We start from the raw sequence: 11,800 nt of genomic DNA, 5'->3' as shown, positions 1-11,800 counted from the left end.
ATGAGTACCCTACGTTTGACACCATGTGACTACCCACCCACCCCCTTTGAAAAATCCTGGCTACGCCCCTGATCACAGATGATGTAAAATGGTCAATACGAGCAAAAAGCGTGGCATACGAAGGGCAGCCGAGTGTGTCACTAATTTTCTTAGCGCATTCTGACGTCTTCTGTGATTTGTTATTGAACAGACCCGCGGCATAATGACGAAACAAACTGTTATCAACGCTGACGTCATCTATACGTCTGTCCTACTACAGGTCATATGAAACATTTTCTCTCGAAATCGAGAGAGTTACGGGGCTTTTTATTGACAGGAACAAAACCTTACATTCTCCACTGATCCTGGAAAAATCAGCCTCTGCTGTCCCTATGAATGATGTTATATTTCACAAGTTATATATCTGTAATCTACGGGCGAAATTCACTCGCATAAATTGAATTTTAAAATTCCAATTATTTATTCCAGAAAGTGAAAATATTTTTATATATATATATTTATTTTCAGGAAGCACATCAAGAAAACCGTTTTTAACGTATCGATTCTTTCTTAGGTGCGTTCCATTTTCCTGTTGTATACTGCAAAGACAAAAGCTTTGGAAAATGGAATATATTCTACTTTAAATTGCTTGTCGATCTCTCTTCAAAAATATAGTTCCTGGCTATTCTTTCAAGATCTGCCGAAAATGAAGGCTTTCTTCTGAAGCCTCGTGCGAATTAACGTTGCGTTGAACTTAATTCTAAGACTCTAATAACTTTGCACTTTAAATATGTATTCTTTGTCAACGGGCACTGGCATTTTTTTATCGCAAAAACCCGCGTAGATTGAAGAGTAACTCCGCCATATTACTTTGATAAAAATTCCATTTATGCGGTAACTGTCAACCGTTTAATTTTTTTCTTCATCACGGGAAGTTCTATCGTCGTGTACATCCAACATCGAACGAACTCGTCGGTATTCCGAGGATGATCCCTCTAATCTTCGGAATCGTTCGATATCGACGTTTGGATCCGATTGTGATCGGGTAATTGAATAAAAATCGCTAAATGTCGATATCGGCGGAGTTCGGTAATCTTCGGCTGAGATCGACAGGAAGTTCATTCGTCGACTCAGTAGAGGATCGAGTTCAAATTCCAGCTGTTCGGTGACGTCTTCTGATAATCTTGAAGAAACCCCCACAAGAGGCTCATCCTCAGCTGTTTCAATCGATAAATCTTCGTAAAGTTCTATTTCTTTTCGCTGGGAAGTTATTTTGTCACTCTTCGGGAAAGACTTGGACCGTGACTTTGTGAGTAGAAGCTTAGATTTCCCTCTCACCGCACTGACCATTTTTTCGGCGGGCTCACCATCGGGCTCTTTTCTAGGGGACAATCTCAGTCTACGTCGGAGTGCCCCACTTTTTTTCACCTCACTACGTGCAAATTTCTTCGTATCACCTAATTTTTTCTGCTGAGAAGGCCTAGAGTTACAGTCTTTTACTTCACTTCCGTCTTCAGACGGAGGAAATTGAAAGGAAACGGATTTACCGGGCAGGGCTTCCGGTTCGAATTGAGAAACGGCGGTAAAAGGAACTACTCGAGGCTCCTTGTAGGCCTGGGAAAGAGTCTGTACTACATCATGATCACGTGACGTGTAGGTTTGAGGTAGTTTCCAGGAATATGACCGTTCAGTTGATTCTTTTCTGTCCTTAGAAGGGGTGGTAAAAGGTGCAATAGGAACTATGCGATAGTACTCTTCAGGAGCTGGGGAGAGTTGCACATGCCTGATCAGAGGGGATTGAGAACTGTCCTTGCGTCTCTCGTCAACTTCTTGCTCATTTTCGGATGAATTGAAATCAGATTCGTCCGCAGGTGAATCAATGGTAGCTTCCTCCCTTCCTTTCCATGATGCGCCTTCCTCTTCACTGCTCCCGTCAAGTGGTTCATCGGGGGGCCCTGGGTCTGAGAAGTATGTGAACCCTGGTGATTTAAGGGGGCTACTCGCTGCGCTAGAGACATCAGGTGTGAAGATTGACTCCCAGTACATGGCAGAATCAGACGGTAAAATGTCTCCTTTGTATGATCCGGACATAACAGCCCTTCGTAGTACATCCCACATTTTTTGAGAACTTACTTTCCTTCCCACCTGCACAAAGAGCAGAACAAAATGATCCCTTTAGTTATAAAACTGTAATGGGCGATAGAGCACTTTTCGATTAAGTGTTGTAGATCAAAAGCAAAGCTATCAAAAAGGCCAATCTAAACAAAAGTAAATAACACAACGAGCCAATGAAAAGTAGAGGAAATTACACGATATTGGCTGTGAACAGCAGTGATTCTCCGGTAGATATCTACTGAGCGCAATAAGTGAGAGAGCAAATCGAACGAGCGGCCGGCCTCTTGTTCGATTTATACTTAAATCCATTGCGTTTTGCGCAAGGCAGACTATAGCAAACTGAGTCGAAAGAAAACGGAATAGACGATTCGTGAACGAATTTACGTTGTACATTTTTTCCAGTTTATAAGGTGCCTTTAGCTTTATTGACTAATCACACGTGTGAATATCCAAAATAAAAAATCGGCCACTACTTTTTAAAATTCAAAATCGGACGCTGGCGTCCATAATCCAAAATCGGCCACTAGCCTCCAAAATCCTGAATCCAAATTCGGCCATTAGTATTTGAGATTCAAAATCGGCCACCAGTGTTTTGAGACGAGGATACCATAAAAGAGGCCTAACCTTTTTCTCTTTCAATTTTGAGTCCGGTTTCATTTCGTTGGCTTCCTGTTCTTCTTCGTCACCGGGGTGCATGGTTTTTCCTATATCCAGAGTACGGTAGATCTGCATAAAAGCATCATTAAAAAAATATTACTTTGAGTGGTCTTTCTTGAAGCCACCAACAAAGAAAGCATCTATGAGTCACACATTACAAGTTGGACCAATCAGGATCGCAACCAGAGATATACAAAGAAAGTCGATGTAAAGCTATCCGTGCAATATGCGAGAGGACATGCAATGGATGCTAAGCGCGAGAAAGCTCGCAAATTTTTGGCAGGCGCGAAAAAGATGCAACAAAAGACAAACGCGAGAAAACCTGCACCTGATGTAAAGCAGGGATGGGCATCAAGGGCGGAAAAACATGCAACCCGCGCCCAGCGCGGAAAAATCACGGTAGTGCTACTAAGTGTAGGAAAACTTGCAATCTGGTGCAAAGCGGCAGAAACAACAAAGTTGGTACTGGGCACAGAAAACCTTGCAGGTAATTTAGTGTTAACAACTGGGTTGAAAACGTAAATTAGCCACTGTAAAGGGTAAAAAAGCTGACGTTTCGAGCGTTAGTTCGACCCAGTTGTTAACACTAAATTACCTGCTATACTCTCCCACCGACGCAGCACCACAGTTTCTTTAGAAACTTACCCCACAGAAAACCTTGGTTGTGTCTAACAAAAATTTGGCCAGTAGGGTATCATAAGTTTTTTTTTCCCCACAAGTTTCCAAACAAACTGAACTAAAATATAACTGTTCATCTAACCTCCTGATGGCTGATTATATTTCTGCAAAGAAATACTTCACGGGTGAAGTCAATCCCTTGTGCACTTAATTCAGCTAAAGCCAGAAACACGTCGCCAACAGATGTCCGGCGGGAAAAGTTGTCATATCGAAAAATGTACAGGTTGAGTGTCTGTAGTGCCAGGTCCACTAGTGACAGCGGAAATTCGTAAACTTCTCTGCATGAAAAAAAGAAGCGACGTTAGGGTGAAGTATAAGAAAGTATGCCAACTAGCTAGAGAAAAATCAAGCAAAAGGAGCGAGACAGGAGCTCCAAAAAAGCTTTACTCCTGAGGCAACAAGTATTATCTGGAGATCCCCGGAGATTCTAAAGTCAATAATGTCGTGGCGTGCGATGTTTACTGGAATAGATTAGTTAACCCTTTAACTCCCATGAGTGACCAAGACAGAATTTCTCCTTACAATCTTAATACAATATCAAGCAGAAAAGTGGTAAGAATAAAGAAAAATATCAGTTAGGGGATTATGACTTGATCCAATACCAAATTCTCCAAACCAACATCACAAGAACTGTATGGCAGACCGTTGGGAGAATTACTAATGAGATCTTGGGAGTTAAAGGGTTAAAGGTAAGAGAACGAAAAAGTAGATACGCCTATTTAATTCCAATTATGCGATTTTAGTTCTTCATGTTCGCTTTATTCATTGGCTGAGAGCCATTTCCGAGTTGTTGTTAGGATGCCAAATTCACTCCTTCCTTTACATTACTCCTTTCTTCCATTCTGTTAACTTTTCTCATGTCAAATTTATTCGGAAGATGCTTACCTCATGTCCAGAAGCAAAAATGAAAGAGATTGTATTTGGAATGAGGCCTTTACTAAGGTCCAGATCCTCCCAACACAGACTCCTCTGAATAGCCAGAATGATTAAAGACAAAAAAAAGTTCTTGTACCTGAAATTAATGTTAATTGTTGTGTCGCTAGGTTGAAACGTGTGGCTCTGCAGATTCAGAGGAAGGATGTTGACATCTACATAGGTGCCGGTGGCTTCTCGTTCCATGGGGATGTCCTCAGCTCTGATAAGACGTACAATCAACATAGAACTACAAAGCAAGAAGAAAATTAAGGATGCTGAAGATATCTGTAGTTCTTGGAATTATCAAACAAAAGATCTCTAAATTGCTTTCCATCGCGGGAGCAGAATTTAATTTGAAGAAAATCAGGTGAATCAAAGTGCATGCAGGTCAATGCAAGTAAGTGCGTGCATGGGGATGTTTGGGTATGCATGTCAATGCTTACAGTATTGAATCGTCACGCAAATTCTCAAACAAGTCTTGCGTGACTTGGCATTCGAAGAAGACCAGCCATGCATTTAGTAGCAGAGAAAAAACCAACGAGAGTGTCTCACTTTGATGCTCACAAGGAACTATGATAAAAACAAATACATAAATAAATAATAGAAAAAGAGCGACAACTCATGTCTTGAGCGAAGGACTTGTAAGGATTTGATTTTAAAAGTTTTTCGCCGTACCGGTGCTGATCGTATCTGAGGGCAAAATAAAGTCTTCCTAAATCCACGTGTTCATCGCTGTGAGATTCGTCTTCCTCTTCGTCTTCCGTTGAAAGTAACTCGTCTGAGGATAATAAACTCTGAAAAAGAAAAAAAGAAGTTTAATTTTGATTGACGTTTTTGAACATATTGAAAGAAATATGTGAGTTTAGTAAAGTTTCCAAGGACAGATTCAGTCAGTAAGACAGTCGGTCAGTCAGTCAGCCAGTCAGTCGGTCAGGTAGTCAGTCAGTCAGTCAGTCGGTCAGTTAGTCAGCGGGTCAGTCAGACAGTCAGTCAGTGGTCAGTCAGTGGTCAGTCAGTCAGTAGTAGCCAGTAGCCAGTCAGTCAGTCAATAGTCAGTCAGTCGGTCAGTCAGCCAGTCAGTAGTTAGTCAGTCATCCAGCCAGTCAGTCAGTCAGTAGTCAGTCAGCCAGTCAGTCAGTCAGTCAGTCAGTCAGTCAGGTCTAGAGTCTGTCAATTTGTCAACCAGTTAGTTTCTCAATCAGTCAAGCGAGTAGGTAAACAGGCAGTGAGATAAGCATTCGCTAAATCGATTAAGCAATGGCTTATTCTTTCAGTCAGACCAGACAGATAGACAGACAGACAGACTGTCACACCCTCTCTAAGGGCAGACGAGGATTCCGTACCATTGGAAAGTTAGGCCTAGGTTGAACAGGAGTAATGGTTATTTTCGGCATGGTCTCCTGTGCGTAAGCCGCCGCCACTTTCCTCCGAGCATTCTCGGCCTCCTCTTCCAGATATTTGTACGGCACCTCCCCACGGCTACCTTCATGTTCCCCTTTCTTCCTCCTTGAGATCGTCCAGAAAGCAGCCAAGTATAGGCCCAGCGCCAAGAGGCAGAGGAGTAAAACTGTAATAATAACCTCTACAGTGTCCATAACCTGTGGTAATAAACAAGGAGTGGTTCAAATATGGGGTTAAATGAATGCCGTATTTTAAAAAATGAATTTCTATCTCTTCTAACCATTTCGTGAGTAGCTCTATGTGTCTACTGTCTCTAACGGCGCCAGACTTCCCCCTGCAGTATTAACCCTTTGACTTCTTTCGAGTGACTAGCCTCTAATTTCTCCTTACAATGTCACCCCTGAATCACACATTGAGGTTGTGAGAATAAAGGAAAAGATCAACAACTCAAGAAGCTCTTGATTGTTAAACAAATTCTCCTTGTCAGCACCTTAGGAAATGTATAAAGAACAGTATGGAGAATATATATACTGATATTAGGATTTAAAGGGTTAAATGAGATTTACAGCGATTATTACGAAAAAAGAACGCGAATAACTTGCCCCAGAATTTGGTTATTTCATGTTGTTGATTTGCCGATTAAAAATGAGAAACTTTTTATTCGCAAAAATGCAAATTAGAACCTGTTCGGCGATAGAAAAAAAAATTGATAACTGATTGACTGACTGTATGAATAAAAGTTTGAAAGCAATTGGAATTGGCAGATATACTTTAAGTATTTATTTTCTCCGTATACAACACCACAAGCTGCATATTAACAAATATTTGAGCTCAATTTAAATGGTATTAAGTGACGAGTGTACGCACTGAAATTTTTCTTACAAAAAGCTTTTAAACTTTTTCATTACACGCTTGAGAAGTCATCCAACGCTTCAAAGCTTCAGCATTGAGTTATCTCAAATAAATAAATTTCATATGGTTTGCTATTTGGAAAGTTATTAAAAGAAACATAATCTACAGATAATAACTATTGCAGCAAAAGATTCAAGGAACAATGTATTTTCACGACGATGTTTTGACGCAAACAGAGATAAACTCGCAACGTGTGCCGTCTGCGCAGTTTAAAAGAAAGTTACCGCAAATAAAATCAGACCAAGTGTATAATAAAAGATTTTTACCTGCGTAGCTAGTCATCTCAGTGTAATGTTTTAACTTCTTGAAAATTGGAGTGAAGCCGGCGAATTTAAGGTTATTTTAGTGGACGCCATTCTACAAAATTCTACGCGTCTCAAAACCCAAGGTGAAACAAGAGAACAGGCGCAATGACCCCTATCGTATCTTTACCTGTTTTTAGACGCTAGTTTCTATTTTTTGTGGGCATGGAAACGTCAACGGAACTGTGCGTATGTTCGGAAAATATCGAATTTCTAAGTACTACTCGTACATGATGTCACATGCTCTCAACAGAAAAATGCGCTTAAATTTTTCTGAAAATTGTTATAAAAATTCCATAAGAAAAAGACAAACCCTTCAATTTTGTTGCCCCCTAAAGTGGTACTTGGCGTAATTTGAAGCAGATGGAGAGTCAAACAGAAGTTTTTCATAAAATTACAGAAGAACCGGAGAGAAAGAGAATATAAGATTACCAAAAAAACTGGAAAAAAAAACAATAAACGGAATCTTACGAACTTGAAAGTAGCCTCAGTGTTTTAAGTAAAACTGTCCCCAACTTGGGTTGTCATCCGAGGAATTCGCTCTCAGTAAAATTCAGAGAAAGATCAGCGTTGAACGCTTATGAACCTCATGCCAACAGAGGGTAGAAAAGATACTGAATTTATCGCTACAAAATGTCTGGTAATAAAACACGTATTAAGATAAACGACCATAAGGGGAATTTAAAAGGCCCTCTTGAAATTTTTTTGCGTAATACTGAGAGAAAGCTATAGAGTTAAATCTTATGCATTTGCGAATCGTATGTAGTCAAAATGCGTGTGTAAGCAACAAATTAAAGTGAACAATTCTATCAAGTTAGTTGGGAGTTTGCGGCTCATGTCAGTATGTGTCTACGGTGTTGATGAATATCTACCATAAATGACTGTCTGTTTCTGTTTATCTCAGAGTCTTTCTCGCAATCATTTTAAGCCAAGCAAATATTGAATCATAACTAAAATGTCTAAACAACGGTCTGTTTGCTTCACTGAATTTTCGAGCGTGGCGTGTTTAATTAACCTTTATACAACACTTGTAAATGAAGCTTTACATCACAAACAGTTGTTTATACTTTTTACGGGCCAGTTCTCACGATAGTGTAAACGACGCTTTGAGTTTTGCTTAAAGAACGAAGCAAACCGCCCATTGTAACATCCACAAACACACTTACCAGTTTAGTACAAGCGAACCCCAAAACAGCTCGTTTCGTAAACAAGGTGAAGCCATATCCTTGAAGTTTCGTGTTTACTTCTTCCTTCGCTCAATAATTATCAAACGTGGATGAAACCGCAAATATTAACCAACATTTCATCTAAGAACACTAATTATAGCTCCAAGTTTAATACAGTGAGACTCTGTTCGAATCTGCGCTACATTTTATCACGATGAATGCGACTGAATTCTCGGGCTAATTCAATTGCATTGCATCGGCCATGGTCATGTACTCAATCTGCCCTCCAAAGGATCAAATAACATCTTACATACCGTGGTCCGTCCAACCCATATTAATTTCAATCCGGTGGTGGGGCGATAACAGAGTAATTAGAGGGGATTTCGGTACACCCAACTTGGAATAGATTCCACGCATTTTCGCAGCTACCAGATTCATTTTATCGCTCGTGCAGTAGCTGCCGAAATCAGTTTCCCTCGCAGCTGTTTTTTCATATTCATTCTGTTGTTTATGCATCTTTTTCTGTTTATTCACACATTTATTTGTTATTGATAAGATAATTAACTAGTCATTTTTTCTACTTCCTTTGAAACAAACAGCTACATTTAATTCCTTACATATGTATTTTAAGTTTTCATAACGAGAAACCGAAATACACCAGTAATTGTGAAAGTTATTGCCCAGTATAATTTTTGTGCAAGCAAGATTAACAGCGTATGGTTGTGTTTTTTATACAATCTGGGCAAGCGACCATAAGGCATATGGTCTCTTGACCTGGGTTATTCCAGTACTCTCAGATGTATCAAAGCCATTAAGTAATCTCTAGGTTATTGTTCAAAACTTTTGACCAATTTTAAAATCTCGTTTCTTAGAAATTAAGGGAAATCTATCTTATGTTTAGAACTAGTCTAGGGCTGAAACATCCCCAGAAAAATGAAATGTTATTGGAAAGGTTTACAAACAGAATTTTGAACAAAGAGAAGATGCTTTAAAAGAAAACAATATTGGTTTCAGACGGCAAAAAGTAGAAATACCCGCAGGTCTGATAGGAGGGGTTATAAACCACCCTAGACTTCCCCCCCCCCCTTCAACCTGGATCTGCCATCGAACGAAGTTCTTTAGGATGCGAAGACCAAAGGAACGGGGTTCAGGAAAGGAGTAAGTTTAGACGAAGACGTCGATTTTAGCAAATGCGACTGACATTATTCTTCAACCGAGGATTATAGTAGTGACGATGTTTGTGACGTCCTTTGATGGAAATTTTCCGCTTTTTAACAGTTAAGTGTTCGAAATTTCTCAAGTTTAACTGTTTCGTGCTTTTCTTTTCAAAAAAGGTAATTCTTGTAACTCACCATTTCTTGTCCACGGACGTTTGAACTCTGTTAATAAGTATTTATCTTCTCAATTATTCTATCAAGGTGAATCTTTCAGAATATCTCGATTACCACAACATTTGACCAAATCGCCTTAATATTCTAATATTACTTAATGGTTTGACGATATCAATTTGAAACAGATGTTAGACATCATTAACTATAGTCTGAAAAGAATAAAAACTTTCGAATTAAATTTCCCCGCAGCATCTGGTATTTGTTTATGCTTCCAGCGGTATAAGAATCTGTTCGCTGTTCCGTCTTTTTTTCTTCTTTAGAGGATTGTAATCAATTGGTTTCCAACCCATTTGATTTCTTCTTGAAATATACCGGAGATTAATAAATATTGTATTTGCTAAGACTCTTGAGGGCGTAACGCGAACATCTTGGGAAAGACGTCAATGTGTATTTTAACAGTAACGTAATTACAACATTGCGCAAAAAACGTGGAAACGTTTTGGAGAGTTTTTCGCAAAAAAGGGAAGAACTGCGTGGTTTGAATGACAGCAAATGGTGACACGAGTATGACATGTCCGTACAGAAGGGTTGACAAAGTCTTGGGGAAAATCTCTATGTTGGTCTGCCAGGCGGTAACAATATAAACTGATATACGGACTCCATTATCGTCGGCAAAAATTATTTACCTCACTCAGGGAGAAATGTTTTTGAACGCAAATGCAAATCATGATTTGAGACTATAAATTACTGATTATGTTTTCTCCAAAAGGACAGATGTTTACTTTCTGCAATCAAAAAATATGATCTCAGCGCAGACCAACAAGTGGTTTTCACTTTTTTGTAATCCCTCGTCTGTTGGCTATCTTTTACAAACGTCAGAGTTATGTTGATAAAAGCTAGAAAATAAGCGACTGGCTTTTGTTAATTTGTGATATTCTTACATGGGCCGATTTTATGACTTTAAAAATTCGAGTCCCCCGGCAATTTTAGAAATCTCGCTATATCTACAGCACACATATCAATATTTTATCATCCTGTATTTCTTACCAATTTCGTCGGAGAGACGTACAGCTTGAGAGAGTTTTTGACTTTGAATGGGAAAGAAATGTGTTCATGTGATCATTTCTTCTCTACGTGAACTCATGTGTAGCTAAGTTCTCAGCCTGTGATTTAGCGCCAAAACACGGCTAATAAAATGTTAATCAGCATTTACAGTCGATAAACGAATATCACTTACAGAGGCCGCTGATTCTCTATAAACAAAATGTAACAAAAACTGGATAAAATACTAAATAAAAATGAAACTGAAGAACTATTGAACAAAAACGAAATTTGACACCCCACTTAATTTCACACGCGACGCTTTTACATAAAAGAAGTTCATTAGTCAAATTTTCACGATTTCTAAATCCTTAAGCATCGATTATATTATTAAAATTATTTGTGGATTTTCAAAAATTCGGAGAAATTTTTTGATGGGGGACGACTAGAAACAAAAGAGAGAGAAGTGAAAGTTTCTCTTAAAAAGATTCAAACTCGAAACAAAGAAAGAAGTAGAAACGGCGAACGCTTGCCACATCAGTGACAATTCAATGGATGAATGACTGAAGAGCGAAGTTAATAGCATTTTGCGCCGTGCCGTACAATATATCTAAGCTTATATTTTCACCTTAAAATATTCGTCACATTTCGGGAACAAATACTGATTTATCCGTAACACACTTTCTGTATTTTTTTGCGGTGAAAGAAAAATTGAGATGGAAAATGATGGCTTAATCATCGCGGCGTTTTGACCGTAAACTCTGTTTGTATTGGTTTGAATAATACACTTTGAAAAGAGAGAAATGTTCAATTGTTGCCAAGCTTTCGTTCGGTACATAATTCATTGTTTGGTGCACAATTTTCCGGCACAAAAGAGAGAGAAAAACAAAACAATAATTTGTTACCTTTATGTAACGAGGTGCTTCTTGCCCATATTTCGAATCCTCCTGCTTCGAGCTTCGCTTGACCTCTTTACAGAATTAGCGTCTAGTCGCTGAAGAGTTTTTAGCATCAGGTGTTTTGGTAGAGCTGAACTGTTGACTAAATCACCCACTCTCCGGAAAGGTCGATTCCCAATAGGAAATTACCTGACCGCAAATATTATAGATAAAACAGGGATTACAAAACGCCAGAAAATTCATTCCTCAAAGAGCCCATCCGCCCGCATTTTGGTCGGGATGGTTGAAAGAAAATTTAAAACTGTTTCAACCGCGAGTCGTTAACGGTCAAAAAGTTCAGCTGGACTATTTATGTTGAAAATAATTTATTCTTTTGTCTTGCACTTGAGTATTGTTCGGTCTTG

General features: G+C 39.1%; 1 protein-coding gene across 2 annotated transcripts; it reads right to left on the bottom strand.

The window, feature by feature from the left end:
- Nucleotides 1-285: 285 nt before the first annotated feature.
- LOC113676003 (uncharacterized) lies at nucleotides 286-11,752 on the bottom strand. Of its 2 annotated transcripts, none has more exons than XM_089183219.1 (7): nucleotides 11,403-11,752; nucleotides 5,688-5,942; nucleotides 5,020-5,138; nucleotides 4,442-4,591; nucleotides 3,512-3,707; nucleotides 2,719-2,820; nucleotides 286-2,124 (listed from the first exon to the last, which is right to left on the bottom strand). In XM_089183219.1, exons 2-7 carry the CDS (start codon nucleotides 5,937-5,939, stop codon nucleotides 889-891), a joined length of 2,055 nt encoding a protein of 684 aa, XP_089039345.1. In that variant the 5' UTR covers nucleotides 5,940-5,942; nucleotides 11,403-11,752; the 3' UTR covers nucleotides 286-888. The 2 variants fall into 2 exon arrangements, with proteins under 2 accessions (XP_089039345.1, XP_089039344.1); XM_089183218.1 differs by lacking the exon at nucleotides 11,403-11,752 and adding an exon at nucleotides 8,126-8,454.
- Between the last annotated feature and the right edge of the window lie 48 nt (nucleotides 11,753-11,800).

Source organism: Pocillopora damicornis, chromosome 9 (genome assembly GCF_964200805.1).
Source record: "Pocillopora damicornis chromosome 9, jaPocDami1.2, whole genome shotgun sequence".
NCBI lineage: Eukaryota > Metazoa > Cnidaria > Anthozoa > Scleractinia > Pocilloporidae > Pocillopora > Pocillopora damicornis.
Note: the sequence above shows the minus strand (reverse complement) of the source record. Positions and strands in the feature narration are given on the sequence as shown.

Excerpts from the sequence above, each read along its gene's own strand:
- LOC113676003 (XM_089183219.1), bottom strand. The coding sequence starts at position 5,939 with ATGGACACTGTAGAGGTTATTATTACAGTTTTACTCCTCTGCCTCTTG. Across the intron at positions 5,139-5,687 it reads CTAGGCCTAACTTTCCAATG|AGTTTATTATCCTCAGACGA; the intron begins GTACGGAATCCT and ends TTTCTTTTTCAG. Across the intron at positions 2,821-3,511 it reads ATATAATCAGCCATCAGGAG|ATCTACCGTACTCTGGATAT; the intron begins GTTAGATGAACA and ends GCTTTTATGCAG.